The 20,599-nt window shown below is 57.5% G+C and overlaps 2 protein-coding genes across 2 annotated transcripts in view; one reads left to right on the top strand and one right to left on the bottom strand.

Moving 5' to 3' along the window:
• Window positions 1–3,534, top strand: part of CTXND1 (cortexin domain containing 1) — a 4,014-nt gene extending 480 nt beyond the window's left edge. The window contains exon 2 of the mRNA XM_034667787.1: window positions 671–3,534. Within this exon, the coding sequence (XP_034523678.1) occupies window positions 730–909 (180 nt within the window). The 5' untranslated portion in view covers window positions 671–729 and the 3' untranslated portion in view covers window positions 910–3,534. The remainder of the gene's footprint in view (window positions 1–670) is intronic.
• Window positions 3,535–13,150: 9,616 nt separating this feature from the next.
• Window positions 13,151–20,599, bottom strand: part of FAH (fumarylacetoacetate hydrolase) — an 18,064-nt gene continuing 10,615 nt past the window's right edge. Inside the window, exons 8-10 of the mRNA XM_034668878.1 lie at window positions 19,733–19,836; window positions 18,920–19,037; window positions 13,151–13,484 (exon numbers count right to left, since the gene is read on the bottom strand). Coding sequence (XP_034524769.1) covers window positions 13,405–13,484; window positions 18,920–19,037; window positions 19,733–19,836 — 302 coding nt within the window. The 3' untranslated portion in view covers window positions 13,151–13,404. The remainder of the gene's footprint in view (window positions 13,485–18,919; window positions 19,038–19,732; window positions 19,837–20,599) is intronic.

Genomic DNA, 20,599 nt, shown 5'->3' with positions numbered 1-20,599 from the left:
ACTCACACTGCCCGCCCCCCCGCGGACTCACACTGCCGCCCCTCCGCCTCACGCGGACACGCCCCCCCCCACGCGGCCCGGCGCCTGCGCGTCGTCACCGCCCTCGCACGGAGGCGCAGGCACGAGGCACGGAGTCTCTACGTGGTCTTACGCCCGGGGCTGCAGGGCAAGGCGCACCTGCGCTTCCCAAGCCCTGTGGCGAGGCCTCAGCAGACGTCCCTGGGGAGGCCCCCGAGGCCCCCGCAGTGCAGACCCTCCACGCCTACCCCCCATTTAGTGACAGCAGCGTCTCTGCAGCCCATTCGTATGTGCGGTTCCAAACACGGCTTCTGCTGTCCTCTCGAGCGCGTTCCTTACCCAACCTCGCTCACGCTCTGCGCTCTCCGCTCACGCTCAGTCGGTGGCTCGCAGAGTTGAAAGCACCGTGATACTGTCCTTCCTAAGGGTCTCGGGCCCTTGAGGCAAACGCGGGAGCTCCACCCCCAAGAGGCCGCCCCCTGCACCCGGCCCCGCCCCGCTGGTCGTCCTCCCTCACCTCTCCCCCCTGCCCCCAGGCCTTGGCTGGGGGTCGCCTAGGAGGTTCGGGGCGGGGTCCCTCGGAGGGGCTGGGCCGCACGCTGTCACCCAGGGGGCTGTGGCCCTGCCTCCCCACTGCCCCGGCTCTCTGCAGGGGTGGAAAATGGTACCTGTCAACCCCGAGCCGGAGGAGCCCGCGGCCGCAGCCCCGACATGGAGGAGCCCACGCCGGAGCCCGTGTACGTGGACGTGGACAAAGGGCTGACCCTGGCCTGCTTCGTCTTCCTCTGCCTCTTCCTCGTGGTGATGATCGTTCGCTGCGCCAGGGTCATCATGGACCCTTACAGCGCCATCCCCACGTCCACCTGGGAGGAGCAGCACCTGGACGACTGAGGCGCCGGCACGGGGGCCTCCATGTCCCCTGGCCACCGGCCAGCCCGCCCGCAGAGGCGGGAATGGGTTTGGCCGTGTACGGAGGGTCCCCGGAGCCGCACCTGCTCCCTCTCCAGCCCCAGAGTGAGGTGCCGCGGGGGTCCGTGGTGGGCCAGCCTGGAGAGGGGAGCACTGGCCCCGGAGTCAGGAGGCCGGTCAGGGCTGGGGAGCCACTGTGGGACGATGGGGGGTTCCTGTCGCCTCGCTCCTGTGCACCTTCTGGGACAGGGTCCAGGGCGGACCCCCGCCGTCACACAACAGCGCTCTCATGGTGAGGGCACTGTCTGCCCTTAAAATGCAAAACGGCACACGCACGAGCCGTGGCAGCTCCCGGCACAGAGCACAGACGACCCCCGATCCCCAGCCCGAACCGCTGGGCAGCCGCCGAGCAGTGGCGAAGGCCGAGGCGGATGGAAGGGGCCTCACCCCACCTTCTCGCGAGGCACAGACCTGCTTCCCAGCAGTATTTTTTTAAACTAAAACATAGAGGGGTCTATTTTTCCTGTCATAAATGAAATGTGCATTTTGGGAATTTGGGAACACAGAAAAATAGAAGGAAAGGGGGAAAATAACACTTACGATCCCACCTCCCCAAAGCCGCCAGTTTGATATATCTCTCCCAGGCTTTTTTTACACATATCTTTTTAATTGGTCACGTTCATGCCGTACGCACGATGTCGCACCCCTTGGTAGCAGAACATGGACACTTTCTTGTCCCGTCACAACCATCGTCTGAGCGAGGTCACGGCTCCGCCTCCGGCCGCACGGCTGACTTCCCTGCACACGAGGTTATTCCATGCCGTATAGTCTCTCAGATGTGCACACGCTGCAGGGGGACCACTGGACCAGGAGCCCTGGGTCTCGTCCTCCGTCACCCAAAGACTGTGTGGCCGTGAGCAAGTCCCGCCCCCTCTGCGTGCCTCAGTCCCCTCGTGTCACAATGAGGAGGAAGAGCCTTGCCTTCTTTGTTTTGTGCGAGTCTCCTGTGGCTGAAAGGACAGGAGGGGGCTGGTGGGGGGCAGGGACAGGTTGCTGATAGTGACTGTTCTTGGGGTCTCCTCCTCTCCTGTCACCTCCCTCGGCGACCTTGCAGCAAGAACATGGGGCCCACTGCGCTGGTCCCAAGTCCCAGCTCCTTTACCTTCTGCTCTATCACCCCAGGTAATAGCCTCTCTGAGCCCCAGTTCCCTCATGTGTAGCGTGAGGGAACGTCTACCTTACAAGGTTGTTGTGAGGATGGAATGAAGGAACGTGGGCCGACAGCTGTGTCCTTCCTTGACTCCACCCCCCAGGAGAAGCCAGGGATCTGAGCCGGGAGGGGCACAGGTTCCAGGATCCCCCTCCCAGCAGAGCCTGGAACCCCGGACTTTCCTCAACCTCCCAGGGCCACTTCCTGGGCCAAATCTCCCAGCCAGGACCCCTGGTCAGAGGGACACTCACAGCAACCTCTCCCAGAACCTGATCTCAAGGGATATGGTGTCTATTCATCTATATCATTGTCATTGTCATCTGTGGAACCACACACAGTGTGAAGTTACCCTAGAGCCCCCTCCCTCTGAGGCATGGCCGACCATCCCCATCAGGAGAAGAAGGGCAAGGCTCCCTTCCCGTCGCCTGCATCCCAGCCCTGGGTCCCACTCCAACCCAGGCACCCGGGCAGTGGCTTTCCAAAGCACCGTCACCACTAGGTGACCCCTGAAAGTGAACAAGGTCTCAGGTGTTTAGGCACATCGCAGGGCTTGTCCAGCTTCCCCCCCACACACACACACATGCACACGTGCTGTGTGGGATGCACAAAGACGCAGCTGGCAAGGGCAGTGAACCGTGATGCACGGAGACTCTGGATGAAGGAAGGATCTAGAGCAAGGGCCTTGTGCCTCAGGCCCAGCAGTAGCCTCGGCTCTGCAGCCTACCTCAGAGACAGCCAGCACTTCTGTGAAAACCCATCAGTGTGGATTTACGACGGAAATCAGAAGGAGCTCCCAGTCAGCTCCCAAGAATGGAGGAGCTCCGGAAGCCCTCACCTGGAGATACTCTGGAATCCTCAGGAGGGAAAGACTGGTGCCCTAGGGTCACCTCTGCAATGGTTTGGAGCTCGCTGGAAATCCAGGATCCTGAGCCCAGTCCAGACCTTCAGGCTCTGTGTCTCTGGGGATGGCGCCCAGGAATCTGCTGGCGAGAGCCACCAAGCGGCTGGTGAGCGCACTGAAGTTTGAGGAGCGCGGCCCTAGGGACCCCGTGCTCCCACTTCATTCCTTTTCCACACTTAGATTTGCTGATGTTTCCCACCCTATCTCTGGACTGGTTTTTTTGTTTATTTGGGTGGTTTTTGTTTTTGGGTTTTTTTTGGTGGCATGGGGAAATAACATTTCAGAAAAGATCAAAAATAAAAAAATCACGCCCCATCCAAGCCTCCAGCAAAACAGTGATTTTCATTGTGTACCCATACACTCCTTCCTAATCCTTGTCCAAATGCAAGATATATTTTTCTATAAATGTCATCAGTTACATAATTGAAAATCACGCTCCCTCCTAACATCATCTCATGAGTGTATTTCTGCTACCATCTTCCTATTTATCATTTGAGTGGCTGTGGGACATGCCGTCTAGTGCATGTACACAATTATCCAGACTCCTATTATTAAGGACTCAGATTGCTTTCATTTTCCCTATTACACGTGCACCAAGAGAGAGAAGACAGGTACAGACAGATGTGATAGACCATGGGAGCTCGCTCAGGACAGTGGGGAATAGAATGAACCCCAGCCCCCCCCAGGACACACATCACATTTACTTGTATTAAGGGAATTTGGAGCTTGCGTTGTTGCTCTTTCTCAGGACGAGGATGTGGGCTCCTGGGGCCAGAGCCTCTTAGCCAGTTTCTGGCTAGTTGAGATGAGGTTTGGGGGTGTGGATGGAGAGAGAAACTTCCAGCAAAAGAAATGAACAGGATTCTTGAAGACTGGAAGCTGGCAGAGAGGAAGTGCAAGCATTCAGTGGAAGAGGGAAGTCTGTGACGTTGGGCACAGTCCAAGACCTAAGGGAAAGATGACCAGAAAGTCCCCACTGCAGAGAAAGGATGGAGGATTTTCCAGACCGTGGTGTCCAGTGGTCACTTGGGGCTGTTGTCCGCACTGTGCTCTGCTCAGCCCCCCAGGCCAATCCAGACTCTCAGTAGTGTCTGTGCCCCAGTCCATTCTGTACGGTGGTATTTGGGGACAATAAATCCATCTGGACAGCGGGCTGCGGGAGGGAGTGCGATCTGAAAAGGGACAGGTGGGCAGCACCCACAGTCCGAGGGGCCGACAGCAGGAGACGCGTGGCCCCCGAGAATGCTCCGAGAGGCTGATAGGAGAAACAGGACATGCCCTTCACCAGCCTGGAGTACCAATTCCCAACATCTCGGTTGTATTTTTTCCAACTAGTCGCTCAAATGTCTACCAAGTTTTTATGGAATTGAAAGCCCCAGGTCTCCCTCACCCGTAACCCTGTCCCTGAACTCCAGAGGCCAGCTCCATCTAAAAGGAGCTGGCTGTGCTTCCAAACACCAGCTGCAGAGAATCGCCGTGCCCTGTGTGTCCACTGCTGCGGTTCCGAGCCCTACGGTCTCACCATTGAAGACCGGCCCTGCTACCCGTGAGGGTCGACAAGCTGCACGGACATCTCTGGCCACTGGCCCCATCTGCTGAGAGGTGCCCCCGCTGAGCTCCCCGGGTCCACACGCGCATTTCCAGCTGTTCTGTCCAAACACAGGTTGGCTGGATCAAGAGGGGCAGATGGCCTCCGCTCCCCGGCCCTGCCCCCGGATCATTGTGTCCTCGATGGTCACCAGCCGAGGCTCTCCCTCCCTCCTGTGGAGTTTGTCTTTGGTACCTGAGTCGGCCCGCCTCCCTTCAGGAAAGAGATGGCTGCCCAAAGTGTTTCGTGCTTTGAGGGTCTAAGGAAAGAGTACTGAGAGGTCGGGCAGGGCTCAGGGAAACAACACGGGATGGAGAATCGGGCCACGGTATGAGGCCGTCTCCAGCTCGGCCTGATGTGGCAAGGAGGCAGAGGGTTCTCAGAACCTAGTAGGACTGTGGCAGTGGGGGAGGGGACACTGACAGGAGCCATGGCCACAGGGAGACGGCCAAACTCCTGCTCAAACCGCAGCCCGGCAGGGAGAACGTGAGGGGAGGGTACACCTTGATCTCTCACCTTCAGCCCTCCAGTCTCTCCTCCGGCTCTCCCATCAGCCAAAACAACAGAACCCTGTGGTTGGGGGATGCTGGGTGCAGCGGTTCATATCTGCCAGTGCTCTGGAGGGAACAAGACATAACCAGCACAACCCAGCCCTGTCAGCACTCAGTATCCATCCGTGAACTTCGCTTGAATGGGGAACAGGTTTATATGTGCCCCGCACAGGGGTGACCTCAAGTTCCATGAACCACCATACTGTCTGGGGGAGGGGGAGAGTAGCAATGCGGTCCCGCTCCCACCTGGGACTTACCCACCTCCAGGTGAGTAAGTAAACCATTCGTATGAAGCCCAGCTGCTCGAGTCCTCCCTTCCGTGGCTGGCCACCAGGCCCAGCCCGATAATCACGGCGTCCTTCCTCCCCGCCCACTCCACGTCCCCTCTACCTTCCAGAATTCCCATGGCTTTCGGAGTAGTCCACCTGGCAGATGCCCCGAATCTTCATTCATGGAAGATTCACATTCTTGATGGCCTGTCTTCACCGGTTGCCAGTTCCTACCAACCCACAGAGAATGCGAAGACAGTTGGAAGGCCTCAGCTGCTCTGAGAGAACAGGTGCCCTAGGAGAGCGCCACCCCGACTACGGTCTCAGGACCGTCAGCGTCACTGGGGGGTATGGAATGGGAGTCACAAGAGGCTCCCCGGTGAACCTCTGGGCTCCAGAACGAGTCCTCCTTGCGCCCCGCCCCCACTGTGCAGTTGGGATAGACCACTCTGACCGTGCAGCGATCCCCTTCTCTGCCCCCTGGTCGACAAGAGGACGATGATCTGTTTCTGACTCAGCCCACCTGTAACTGTGTACCCTGGTGGAAGCGTCTCTTCTCCCTAAGAATTCCCAGACCCACCAAGGCTGAGGATACAAGGGCGAAAAACAAAAATAAGTGGGTTATTATTAGGTCTAGCAGCCAGAGGGCTCCTTTTGCCTCCATCCCTTGGTTTCCAGACTCGGATCCTCCAGCTAGGGGGAAGGCGGCACTATGGGGCCTCTGGTTTAGGGCAGATGCTGCATTCTGTAGGTCAGCCACCAGAGCTGAGCTGTCCACAGCACACTGCAAATTTCCGTCATGCCCACTGCTTCTGGGTGATGAGGGAAGTGCTATAGCAGTGAATTTCCAGGGCGGGAGCCCACTGCTGCATTTCCTTTGCAAATGCACTCTTCGGGGGAAGGTCATGTCGCTGAGATGCATGGAGCTGAATGAAACCCAACAAATGCTGGGGCGGCAGGGAGGGCAAGTCTACATTCAGAATATGAAGTTCTTCCCTCCACCCTCCATGATCGAAGGGGTCCCGTGTAATCAACCCACCCCTAAGTGGCTGGCCTGTTCCCACAGCCCACTCCTGGGGAATGGTGTCCTACCAGGGGCTGGACATTAGCCTCACTCACCGGCAGGTTGCATATCTGGAGATGATGGAAACGGAGGAGCCTTAGTGAGGGAGAGCCCACGTTGTTGAACCCATATACGGCCTCCATCCCTTCCACTGTGGCCACTGTGGAAGCAAGCTCCAGAGTGGATAAGGGAGGGGGATGACCCCCACCTAATTATCGAGAGCCTTCTCTGCTGTGGATGTCTTCTGATGGGCATTTCATCGGCACACGATTATCTTCACGTTCGAGACCTTTTCAAAGACGTCCTTCCACATACATCTCCCCAGTACGGCCCTGAATCCTCTCTTCCTGAATCTTCCACAGTTGCCAGCGCTCTGATTCTCCTACTGGGATGGTGAGAAGCCCCACACGGTATCCTGTCTGCTACAGACGCTCCCTATACCTTTGGGTCCCCTGTACCACGTGGCCCCGTCCAGTCTGTGGGACCCCATTATTACTGCTGACATCTGGAAGCTCTTCTCTCACCATTGTCTCCAACCTGAAGGAGAGCTCCGCAAGCAAGCGTGCTGGGGACCCCCGCGCTTCCTAATGCATTCTTAATGCCTTTGTGATGGAATTGGCCTCAGGGCCCTCCAGAGAGCTTGGTTTTGGGGTGATTGATCCAGTCAGTCACACAGAATGCACTCACTCCAACATTCCCATCTCCCTGAGCCCTCAGTTTCCTTCCTCTGCAGTATTCCAGGGAAATTCCAGACATCATTCCAGACATTCCTCTGTGTACTCAAAATATTCATTGAGGAGGGCTTAATTTAGGGACTGTTTTCCGATGCGTAGACAGGTTTAGGAGAACCCACAAGGGCTGGTGAATAAACCAGGATAGATGACGATGAGAAGCCATTGCCACCCCTGGCTTGGGGTGGGGGGCGGCCGTGCTGCCCACGGGAGCTGTGAGCCATGGGTAGACGGACCCAGCGGGACACAGCCACCCCAAACCGGTGGCCCAGAAGGGAAGGAGTGAGGAAAACAACTACTCCCGGCTTCTTTCTCCTCCTGCATTCCACTCTCGGCCTGAGCCTCAGTGCCGTCATCCCCAGAGGTCAGCCTCCCAGGACACAGCAGGGCTGGGAAGGATGGAGAACACATGCAGGGAGACAAACCAAGCATCACTGCGTTGGGCCCTGCTGTTCTTCCCTGACAACAGATCTTAGGCTTGGCCCAGCTAGTGCACAAAACGCATGTCCTAACTGAGTATTTGGGAAAGAGGAGGACAGGAGCAGTCCTCGATGCCCCTTCTTACACAGTTTGGTCCCCCCACCAGCCAGCTGCACCAAAGCCAGGGGCACCCTGTCTCAGTCCTGCTATATGCCTTTCTCCCAGAGAAAGAGTGTCTTCTTGCCTGACACACATAGTCAAGAAGGTCCACGGAACTGGGAACCCCTCAGCCTGACCACACAGGGAAGCGGCTGGCCAATACACCCCCAAATAATCCCACGCGGTATTATAACCCACCCCCAGGGCGCATCAGTTAGTCCACGAAGCGGGGAGATGGCGGGCTTCACCCCGTAGGTAGAAAGGGGGCTCAGGGCCGTGAGCAGAAGGCGTAGGGACTGGACGTCCAGGAGGCTGGAGCCTGGGCTCCATCAGCAGTGCTGTAAGGGGCATCCCGGAGCAGGTCAAGCTCCCCTCTGATTTGAGAGACGAGCTTGGTGTTGAGCTCACAGCCACGAAGCAGCGAGCTCTGCGAGGACAACGCCACCCACATTCATGAGCAGCTCCCGTGTGACCGGGGTTTGCACACAAACCGTGGATCAAAGGCACAGTTCCACCCACTGAACCATCATCTCCGGCCGGAGAGAAGCGTTGCCCTCGAGGCTCGAAGTCCCGGAGTCCAGGCTCAGCCACTCACTCAGATCTGAGCAAGGAACAAGTCTCTTCGTTGCACAAAATATATCACAATGTGGGGCCCAGAGAGGGAGGTAAGGCAGCGGGACTGCCCTTGATCCTGGGCAAGGGGGTCCTTCCCTGGGACTCGTGCTTCAGGGGGCTCGCACGTGACAAGCAGACACGCACGCTTTCACGTCAGGGCCACAGGGGCCCCTCTGTCCCTCGAGGGTCCGCCTGGGGTAGCGACCTACACCCCAGGTGCCCCTCCCATGAGTGACACTGGCCGGGCCCCAGGCGCAGCCTCGCCCCATCCTGCACGGCGTCCAAATAAACCAGGGTGAATGGCACGAGGACGAGGTCCGCGGTGGGTCACGGCCACCACGGGAGGTGGGCCCGTCCCCTGACGCAGGGAGGCGGGGCAGCAGCAGAGGAAAGATGACGGGTTAGCTGGTTCAGCACTCCCAGCACGATGCAGCTGATTCACGTCCACACAGTGGCATTTCGCAGCTGCACCACATACCCGTTTTCTTGCTCTTTGTCCGATCCGTGCTTCCAGGGACACGGAGTAGCCCCGTCGTCACAACAGCCGCACGCGGCAAGTAGGGCACATTTCGCAATAGTAATGGATTCGCATTAATTCATCTACACGTTAGGCCTCATCACATGTGAAGAGTGATACTAACTAGTCACTGTGGTGACCAGATGGACACCGAACACTAGGATTGAGAATCCCTTTATTTTTATGAGAAGTATTTAAAAGGATTTAATTAATTAAAAAAAAATAAATTTAAACATTTCAGCTTGGTTTAGATAATTTTGATATGCAAGGTTAATGTTCTTCAATTATAAATTGTCTCTTGCCTTTAATCTTCAGGGAGATTTTGGATATTATCAAAGAAAAATAACTGACAAATGCATATGAAATAAATTTCATTTTGCAATTTTTAACATTAGAGTTTTGTGAGACTATATTTTGTACATTTTGAGTATAATTCAATTTCTTTTTTGTCATTTAGATTAGTCTCTCAATAAAACCCAAATTACGTCAAAAGCTTGGTTATGACAAAATAGTGATTCTAATGAAATTAAGGCAAGAATGATACATTTAAAATTTTAAAATTTTATTTAAAAATATTTATAGAACTCATGAATTTGTATGTCTTAAATGTTCATCTCAAACTGCCCCCCTCCCCAGCACGGCTCACGTGCAATGACTGGACTGTTATGTTTGTTGGAGGAGAGACTGATGGTCAGAGGGGCAGCGAGGGGAGGAGGGGATGCCCCAGAGGCAGGGGGTCCAGGGACACGCGTCGTGATGGGCACGGGTGATGCACGTAAGTGCTGAATCTCTATACACCTGAAACTAACAGAACCCTGTATGTCAATTATACTTCAATTAAAAAAAGAAAAATAAGCAAACTGTTATGCTTGGTGTCTTGCCAATTTTCAAACACCATAGATGGTTTTGCAACTATTTTTGTGTTGTCGCTATGAAAACATACGTTGAGGCAGGAGAACAGGATGTCTTTTATTTAAGCGTGCAGCTTGACTTAACTCCTCTTCGATACTGAGGCAGAGTGGGTCTCCAGGTGTCTGCTGGTTTAGGGGCGGAGTCCTGTCCCCAGTGATCTCCCAGATGTTCATTCATTTAGCAGATACGTGCTGCGTGCCTACTATGTGCTGGGTAGGCGCTGTGCTAGGTCGTGGAGAACTTTCCGCGAGCAGCAACTGGCTCTGCCCCCGGGAGCTTAGCGTCTGGAGAAGGCAGACATCGCTCGAATCATCAGACAACACTGGTCAGTGGACACAGAGATGTTCCATTCCGATCCCGCTTTAAGAAAGGACTCACGGCTCCAGCTTTTGGGTGTGTTGTTGGGACAGTGTCTGAATAATCCTGGCCCCGGTCTTAGTCTCCGAGACCATGAAAAACCAAACCAAAGAAACAAAACAGCAGATTGGCCAAGGAAGCACGCACTCCCCACCATCTCCCGTCGACCAGTGGCCCCTCTGCGTCCTTCTTGCGTCTCCCCCAGGCCCGGGGGTCCTGCCGAGGGGGCAGGAAAGGAACAGATACAGGAAACAGATTCATGCTTTGGAAGGCAACCCTGACACGTTAATTTTTCCTGAGGGCATTAAAAATATATGCTTCCAAACTAAAGAAAGAAAAAAAACATAACCACTTTGGAGATCCATTTTGCATCAGGAATCTTTGAGATAAAATCAATACGGTACTTAAAATCCTAAGGCTCCCTTGTCCCCAAAAATATGGTCTTGGCCTGAGGTTAGCCTCATCCTTGGACAAGCCACCAAATCTGCAAACTCTGTCCACAGTTTCAAAAAGCCTCTGGTGCACGACACACGGTTGTGAAAGAAAGAAAATCAGGCCACAAGTGCCACTGTTGTGTATTTCTTGTCCTTTCTTAATAAGCTCGGCTCCCAAACCAAAGACCGCTCATTGACTGGTCACTGGGGCTGCCCCAGGCATTCCTGGAGACCGGGGAGGAGAGAGGCTGCGGTGGAGGGAGCCCAGGAAGGACCCAGCTGAGACGTCCTGCTCTGCTGCGTGGATGCGTCTGGGGCCTCGATGACAGCTGGCTGCCCCTGCCCTGTGTGTCTCGGGCTCCACAGCCCCACCCAGCAGATATCCCTGCACCACCTGCCCCAGAAGCACTAAGTGCATGGCGAGGGGCTAAATGCGTGCTCTCCGTAGCTGATACCAGCATCCAGCTGATAGCAGCTGACATAGCAGGTGTTTAGCCGCAGTGACGTCAGGCCTCCAAGGCAAAGAAGGATGGAAACCTCACGCCAAAGGATGCCAGGAGACAGAGCGAGACGAACAATCTCCAACACAGGATGGAGAACAGGGATGCTGGCAGAGCCGACGGAACACAAGCCCCCAGGAATGCAGAGAAATCCGCGGGAAGGGTCTGGCCTTCCAAATCCTGAGAGTGAGTGTTTGGGTCAATCTTCTTCAGACGGTGGGGGTCTGGGAGGCCCTGCAGTCATCGGAGCTGCACAGGAATTCCCCCGAAATCAGCAAAGATTGGAGACAATGGCCCAGGCCTCGGCTCCATGAGTCTGCGCGTGAGAGCAGGTCTGCCTCCAAGAGTGAGGCCTCCCAGCCTGCGGACTGCAGAGACCACCAGCGGCTCCCCAGTATCCATTCCCCTCCTCCTCTTTAGCCACTGAGCTCTGGTTTTAACAGAGGAAACAATGCATTCAGCTAAAAGACTGCATTCTCAGACTTCCTTGAAATGAGGTGTGGTCTTGTGATTTTTGCCAATGAAATCAGATGAAAAGTGTGGTATAGAACTCCCAGGGAGGCTGCTTAAATTGACATAACTCAGCCGGAAGGGGGTGCTTCTATCCTCCCCACCCCCTGCCTCTTGATTTCCTTTTTCTGCAGGCCTGGAACTTGGGCATAGTGGCTGGAGCTCCAGCAGCCTTTGGTACCATGAGGCGGCCTTGAGGATGAAAACCCGTGCTGAGAGTGAACGGTGTGGGCTCTCCAGGACACTGTGGTGTTGCCATAAAACTCCAGACTTCCCTGCCCTGGAATGCTTTCATGGGAGAAATTCAGCCTCCTCGATGTTCCCTGAAGTGGTAAGCATGATGCCCCATCCTTGGGGCTTTGCCCTGATAGTCCCTCTGCCTGGAGCATTCTCTCTCTGCAGATATCCATCCGGCTGGCTCCCTCCCTTCCTCTGGCTGCCTGGCAGGGAAGCACCAAGAACCCAAGACGCTAGCCTTCCCTGACCACCTGCATACCCCAGTGCTCCAGAGACCGCATCGCTACCTTACATGCGGTCTGTCTTTTCCTTGTCCCTTTGCCTATTGTCTGTCTCTCTCCTACTGGAAATCAAGCCCCATGAGGGCAGAGGGTGGGCTCTTCTGTGCTCCACTGCATCTTTTGTGCCCCGAACAGTGCCTGACACAGAGAGGGCGCTCAACAAAGATTTTGACATGAAGGGATGGCATGACCTGATGGACAGGCTCTGCTGTGAGGTCCTTCAGCTCAAGAGAAGTCACTGTGGGGACCAGGAACCAGGCTGGGACTGGGGCTGCCCATCTGCTGTGGGTGGGGCTCAGTCCGTGGATTCTCATGGGCTTACAGGGGAAGCAAAGCGAGTCCCCGGCCCCCTTTCTGCTCTCCCACAGTTCAGGTGTGTATGCCCACAACCTGGGGTCTCTGCCTGAGGCTTGCGATGTGCTGAGACAGCCACAGTGCCCATGGATGAACTCTGCACCCCATGAATCAGCCCCCAAGGAATACTGGATGTGTGGGGTGCTGTGATGATTTTATGTGTCAACATGGCTGGCCCATGATACCCACGTTTGGTCCAACATTAGCCTAGATGTTGCTATGGAGGTATTTTCCAGATGAGATTAACATTTGAGTGAGTGGACTTTGAGTAAAGCAGATCACCTCCCATTCCATAATGTGGGTGGGCCCTATCTAATCAGTTGAAGGCCTTACAAGAAAAAGGCCTGATCTCCCCCGAGGAGGAGGGAATTCCGCAGCAGACCACCTTCACACTCAAACTGCAACTCTTCCCTGGGTCTCCAGCCTACCAGCCTACTGGCCCACCCTGCCAATTTTGGATTTGCCAGCCTCCACAATCACATGAGCCAATTGTTTAAAATAAATCTCTCTATACACATACATATCTTCTCGTTTCTGTTTCTCTGAGGACCCTAACTAGTGTAGCTGCCACTCTCTTCCCACACTCCCGGGAACGCTAGGAGGGCCGGGATGTGTGACGGGAAGGACGTGTGATGAGCACCACTCATGAGAACGAGACAAGTGAGGGTCTCTCCAGGACCTTCCGGATCAAATCCAGAGCGTGCGGGGACCTCACACACCACGACAGCACAGGGCGTAGAGCGTGAAGGCCAAGCACAATGGCTTTATTTACCCAGCATGAGGAACCAGGCTCACAGCCGCACAGACGGCCGCTAACGCCCCAGGTGGGGGGACGGGGAGCTCCTTGCATCCAGCAATGCAGAGAAGGTCACGCGGGCGAGAGAGCGGGCAGCACTTTTCCAGCACACTGGCCAAAGCCGACGCGGTACCCATCTCCCTGGCAGTGCCCTGGGATGGAGAAGGACAGGGTTAGCCACAAGGCTGCCGGGCTCACAGGAAGCGCTGCCGAGCGGCCAGTCTGCTGGACTCTAGGCAGGAACGACAAACACATATTTTAAACGTAAGAACCACTGTCCCCAGGGACTGAGCAGATCCATGGGGGCACCGAGAGGGAACTCCAGGCGTGCCCTGCCATCAGGGGCCCTCGGAAGCACAGACTCCGCGGCTTTTCTGACAGGGGGTCAACCCTTCCTGAGTGGGCTTGGGTTCAAAGCCCAGGTCTTCTAATTCTCCAGAGGCCACACTGCCTGAGTTCTGCAAATGCCTGATGTTCAACCAACGTGAGCTTCAGTCATCGGATTCCACATCTTTCCCATCTACAGGGAGAGGGAAAGGCAAGCGGGGGCTGGCTGGTGGGGGGCCCGGCTAGACCGGAGCTAGAGGACGCGGTGTGTGCAGTTTGGAGAGGTCAGCACGGAGGAGCCGGGAGCAGGAAGGAGGGAGCATCTGAGCTGGGATTTGAAGGGTGGGTAGGAGTTCGCCAGGAGGGCACGGAAGGAACGGCATCGCGTGGGCACGGAGGTCCAGGCGAGGGGCGCGTGTGCTACATTTGTTCTGCAAAGCCGCTGCGTGGGCCCCGGAGAGGCTGCTTACGGAGAGCCCTGACGAGCCGTGTTAGGGACTTTGAGCCTTATTCTGAGGCCACTGAGGTTCACGGAGGAGTTTCTGGCAAGACAGTGACAGTCACAGCTATGTTTTAAAGAGAGCCCAAAGGGCCCCAGACAGAAGGTGATGGAAACGCCCAGACTTAAGAGCGTCAGGCCTCGGCCTGGGCCCCTCAGCCTGCATTGCTCCCCGGGCCCCAGGCCTCGTGGAGGCCAGAGCAGGTGAGGGGTGGTGCCAGGCACCAGTGACCATGAGGGCTCCAGCAGGGGCTGCCTGTGACCTTGAGCCACACAAACACACCGCCGGACACCCCCACCTGCTGGAGACAGGCCCCGAATCTGGGGCCGTGCCATCTGCTGCCCAGTGTGGACACGAGCAGACAAGCATCCAGCAACCAGGTCAGAACGGCAGCCTCTTCCAAGGGCCTTCCTCCTGGAGCGGCAGACGCTGATGCGCCATCCTCCTCCCCAGCCCCCGACGCTGCCGCTCACTCCATCACGCGGCCCCCTGCCCTGGTCCCAGGAACGCACTGCCTGCTTCCTGGACACGGATCCACGACGCCAGCATTTCCCTTTCCGACCAGCCATCCCCGTAGACAAGGCTGCCCACATCCCCCACTTTACAGTTGGCATGGCAGGTGGCCGAGATGGGGTTCTCAGCCGCAGTGTCGTGACATCTTGGGCTGGATGTCCCTCACCAGTGAGGGCTCGCCGTGCTCGGTGGGATGCTCGGCGGCATCTCTGACTCCCATTCACGGACAACCAAGGTTATCTGCGGACATTGCCGGACGCCCCCTGGAAGCAGAGCTGTCCTGGCTGAGCCCACCGGACCAGAGGATGAAAGGAGCCGCACCCAGCCGGGAAGGGACCCCAGAGCCTTCCCAAGCCCCCAGGATGCTGCTCCCAGGTCTGGAGAGGAGAAGTTGGGGGCCGGTGTATCCATGTAGGGGTAGAGGGAGCCGAGAGGTCAGAGCCAGCTCCCCCGCCTCTCCCCCACCGCCACCAACGGTAGAAGTGAAGGTGAAAGCATACCCCGTTCTCTGGAATACGGCATCCTGACCTCACTGGCCCTTGCCTGGACGCTGACCTTCAGCCCACCCCCCACTCCATTCCACCAACGGGAATGCGACCCGTAGCTGCAGCCCAGTCTCCCAGCTTCGCGGAACGCCGCTCTTGCCGGCGTGTCCAGGTGCACACCCTACCTCGCAGAAGAGCCCCGGGGACACGGGGCCAGCCCTGGGGAGCAGCGCCGAGCCTGAAACCAGGGGTCTCTGCCACGGGAGCATTGGGGAGTCCCGACCGCATCACAGCACTGAACCAAACTGTAGGAAATGACCCAGGAAAGCAGATGGGGGAGGCTGGCATCCTCGTGGGGCGGCGAAGGTGGTGGGCTTTGCATCCCAAGGCCGTAAGCTGCCCTCTGGGGCTGCTACCTGCTAACTGTGTGGTTCTGGTCCAAGTACTCCACGCCCGGGGCCTCCAAGGACTTATCTGTAAGTCAGAATAAGGGCACCACGGGAATCCAAGGGGCTTCCCGTGTGCAGAATAATGCACACTGTTCCTGGCACCCGGTACGTGCACAGCAAATCACGGTGTTGCTGTTGTGTTCACCGAGGAGTTTTGTGTCTGATTAAAGATTCCTGCTAAACAGCTTCTGGCTCAGGACGGGGCTCTGACTCCATACGGGCACGTTCTCTTTCGCTATCTTCCTGTGGAAACGGTCCAAGGAAATAAATACCAGGGAAGAGTCTGTATTAACACGAGAAGCAAGAAAGGAAATCCTGCAGAAGAAGGGGCTGTGGGGGGCCGGGAGACACGGAGGGCACAGAACAGTGGGACGCGGCCGGGCGCAGCCCAGGCAGCAGGACCCGCACGCACCTGCACCCGCACTGGGCCACGAGCTCTCCGTTCTGTAGACAGAGGAGGCCGTCACACCCAGAAGGTTGGCCATGGTGGGAGCACAAGGATAGATACCGCTAGGGCTCGCAGGTGTCGGGGGGAGCCAGAGAGCAAGAGCGGAGAGAAAACAGACCCACTACGTGAGCCTTGGGGCTCCAAGGGAGTGCTGCGGCTCCACTGATGGGGGCTGAGACCCTCACACATCCACATAGGCCCCTGTCCTGGACCACGGCCCAGCCTGGAATAGCTGGGTGGGGGCCCTGGAGGCAGGACAGGAAGGTGAAGCTGGAACTCCCTCCTCTCCCATCCCAGCTCCTCCCCAGCCAGAACTTCAGAAGACACTTTGGGCTCAACGCTCACGGCGTTGAAGGAGGGCTGAGGGTCTGCGTCAAGTGCGTAAGCACTGCAGAAACACTGAAAATAACGGCCACGGAGAGGACCACGGCCACAGAGAGGTCCATGAGCTGCACCCCAGCTTCCCCCGAGCATGATCCCAGCAGGCAACCCACCTGCTGTCAACCCGAGCTCTTTGCCCTGTAAACTGGGGCAACGATCCCTTGGCCTAGGTCTCCTGTGAGTGTCAGACGGAATCAGGGCGGTGTACGCGCTATAACTTGGTTGGCCCCTGGCAGGTTCTCAGAAATCTCAGCGAAGCTGGAATTAGGCCACAACAGGGCTGTGGGGACGGTAACGGCCTGGGCTCTGCCTGCACCTTCTCTACCAGCTCCACTTTGCTTAATCGACCAACAGCTGCACGGCTCCTAATGCATGCCTGGCACACAGTCAGCCTGCAGAGACCCGTGGGGCTGGAGCTTGCCCTGAACAATGACCGCACAGAGTTCAGGCCCTCGGCCCTGGAACCCCTGACTGCTACCTTACGCAGTACTCTTTGCAAGTGTGAGTAAGTGAGGGGTCTTAGATGCGGCGATGACCCGGGCATGCCCTACATGCCATGGCGAGTGCGCCACTGAGACAGGCGGCCATGGAGGAATCTGAGTGAGGACGGCGGGGGAGGCTGGAGGGATGTGGCCGCCAGGGGACCCAGGAGCCACCAGCAGGTGGCAGAGGCTGGAACGGGTCCTCCCCGAGAGCCTCAGCGAGGAGGACACCCTGCCAACCCTTGGGTTTCCGACTTCTTCCTCCCAGAACGGGGAGAGGAGGAATTTCTGTTGTTCTAAGCCAGCATGTTGGTGGCCACTTGTGACAGCAGCCGGAGGAAGGAATCCAAGCTCCTAGTCAGGCTGGGAACACGCACGTACAATTAACTAGAATTGGGCGTTGCCGGCACAGACCGATTATACCCGAGCGCCCAGCGAGGGCACTACTGGGGCTGAGCAAGATGTAAGTCCTCAGGCACACGGGGGTTCAATGGGGCCTGGCGGGCGGGCAGAACCAGGGCAGTGGCAGGTGCACATCTGACACAAGAGGCCCTAGGGAGCCAGGAGGCAACTGGGAGCAGACGAGTGACGCCCCCCACGGCAAGGCGGACCGCGGGGGCCGGGCACGTGCCGGCAGTCCCGGCACGGAGGGGTGGTGGCTTGGGGCAGGCAGCTGCACAGAGGGGGCGTGAGGCTTTGAAAGGCTGCTCAGCAGGCTGTGTTGACAGAATGGGGCCGCGGTGCCAGCCCACAGGGGAAACAGCGGCACGAGGATGGGGCCAAGGAAGGGGTGACGACGTGACACTCGGGCTGTGAGCATGGAGGACCGGGCGTGCCTGCTGACCCGAACACCCCACAAGTGTTTGAAAATATAGGTCTGGAGAGGTTTGCAACGAGGGTAAGGAAAACAAGGGGCTCAGAGTCGGGGTCCTGACGAGAAGCTGGCGGGTGGGACCTCGGTTTCAGTGCCTACTGGCAGCGAGACCCCAGGCGAGTGATTAAACCCTGCCAGGTGCTCCCAAAGGCCAGACCCTGTACTTGTCTTGTTCACAACTGGAATCCCAGAATGGGACTCAAGCAGGTGCGCGAGAACGAAGGAACAGGGGCGCCTGGGGGGCTCAGTTGGTGAAGCGTCTGCCTTCGGCTCAGGGCGTGATCCCGGCGTTATGGGATCGAGCCCCACATCAGGCTCCTCCGCTGGGAGCCTGCTTCTTCCCCTCCCGCTCCCCCTGCTTGTGTTCCCTCTCTTGCTGGCTGTCTCTCTCTCTGTCGAATAAATAAATAAAATCTTTAAAAAAGATTATGAAGGAATAAAGCAGCCCCCCTCATCCTTACAACCACGCTATGAGGCAAGTTCTGAGTCATCGATTCCATTTTAAAGATGAGCAACCTATAAATTAAATCTTAAAAAAATAAATTAAAAAATTAAATCTTAAAAAAAATACAAACCTCTGCTCCTCCCTCACTCACGGTCTGTCTGTCTCTCAAATAAGTAAATAAAATCTTTTAAAACGTAAGTACTTAAAGGTGACGCACCGGAGTCCAGGAGGGTCGACACCTCGGCGAGCGTCGCACAGCCCGTGGGAGCCGGGGGTGGACCCGCGTCTGCCTCTGACGAGGGCGCTGCCGGCCACTGCAGTGCCTCCCCCTTGGGTGTAACACCCGGCGGGCAGCACGGCCCAGCTCGGCCCGGTCTCAGGACACGGGGTCCCGGCACGGCAAAGCCCAGAAGTGTGGGAGCCTGCCGCTACCCCACATTCTCGCTCAGTAGGAAGGGAGACAGAGTGGGACACCTGGGGCCTTTCCGGTCGTGGACACTGAGGTTTAAAGTCCCCGGTGGCCAAGGCTGGGGGCGGTCACAAGAAGCAGACAGGGGCCTGGGAATGCCGGAGTGGGGGCGAGATCGGACAGATGGCTTCTGGGCCAGCCCTCAGCGCCACACGACCAGGGCACGCGGGCCAGCAGCAGGTGCACGGAGCCCTCGAGGCCTGGCTGCCCTCACCTGTTATGATGACTTCATCGCCGTCCAGCAGAAACTTCCTGGTCTGTCCGTTCCCCAGCTCGATGGCCTTCGTTCCCCTCCACGACAGCTCCAGCATGGAGCCAAAGCTCTCTGGCTCCTTCATCACAGGAAAGGAAGAAAGCCTCCCATGTATTTACACCTTGGTGAGGGTGTCGGCTGCAGAATGGACGTGTAGCAAAGCCGAGGAGCCCCGGACAGGGACGGGGTGCTGTGCCCCTCAAAGACCCTGCCTCGGTGGGACCTCCGCATTGGGCCCTGCTCGCACTGTCTGGGTCCCGGGCAGTGCTGGACAGTGCGCCCAGGCCCTCGCCCGCCCTGTGACTGCAGCGAACCCACATGCTGCCACGCCTGACACCGTCCCACTGGGGAGAGATTCCCATCGACCCACAGGCTGCGGTCAGGACCTTGCAGGAAGTGACCGGCACGTGCACCATCCCGAAGTCTCCATCCCCTAAGGTTCTATGACTCTCCCATGGGCTTATGGTGGCAAGAGGGGGTCAGGGGGCACAGCAGTGGGGTCCTCTCATCCTGGGAAGGTGCACGTGACCCAGTGACAGCCAGACTGCATGGCCACTCCCTGACTCCCCCACGTCCTCTGCCCCCTAAGCACAGAGATGCAGTCTCCCACCCTGCAGTGTCCGTAGGTCTGGACCTGGAAAGGAAGCCCCTTGTGCACCCCCCGCTGGACGAAGCTGGGTGGGAAGCCCTTCTGCAGGACAAGCTCAGGGCCCTCGGGTCTGTGCGAGGAGCAGGCTGTCCACACGGACAGCGCCCAAGGCATCGGAGACTCACCGGCCCGCTGATGGTTCCAGAAGCCAGCAGGTCCCCTGGGCGCAGGTTGCAGCCATTGACGGTGTGGTGGGTCAGCTGCTGGAGTATCGTCCAGTACATGTACTGCGGGCAGGGACACAGAGGGGGACAGGGCAGTGGCTCACCCCAGCCTCCTGGTTGGCAGCTCACACAGCCGCTCGTGACAGACGGCCTCCCCGGGCTCTCTCCTGGTGCCCCAACCAGCTCGCCCGGGTCTCACAGCAACCACAAGCTGTCCTCCTGGGGTCCCCCCTCCCTCCCAGCTGTGCACTGGCCTCGGCTCCCCTGCTCCCTCAGGCTCCCCAACCTGCCTTCTCCAGGAAGGCAGACCTTCTCCCTGCTCAGACGCTCAGTCTGCAACCTGCCCATCTGTCCGCAACCAGACGCTGCCCTGCGAATACCCTTGGGTCCTGAGTTGGCATGCTTCAGGACCTCATCACAGCAGAGGCTTCTAGTGAGCAAAGAGCTCACTGGCATTCCTCTCCCCCTGCACCCCGCGTCCACCCCACCTCCCTGGGCCTTGAAGCACAGAGCCAACAGGATGTCTGGGCAGGCCCAGGAACGAAGGAGCATGCAGGGAGCTCTGCCTGGGGAAGGGGGCCAAGGACCATGGGGCCAAGACGCTCAGACGCAGAGCCAGCCCACGCCTCTCCGAGCCCACAGCTTCTTAGATCTGCCACTCTTGGAGCTGCACATGCAGATGCAGGAAAACTCAGAAACAGGTTCTTGTCCAAGAGCCCCCTTGAGGAGGCCCCCTGATTCCCTAGCCGCCTAAGGAGCCCAGAACAATGTCCAGTTAGAAGGGAAACTAGAGGCAACAGGACTGCATTGATTCAGAGGACGCTCACA

This window comes from Ailuropoda melanoleuca, chromosome 9 (genome assembly GCF_002007445.2).
Source record: "Ailuropoda melanoleuca isolate Jingjing chromosome 9, ASM200744v2, whole genome shotgun sequence".
NCBI classification, from domain to species: domain Eukaryota; kingdom Metazoa; phylum Chordata; class Mammalia; order Carnivora; family Ursidae; genus Ailuropoda; species Ailuropoda melanoleuca.
Note: the sequence above shows the minus strand (reverse complement) of the source record. Positions and strands in the feature narration are given on the sequence as shown.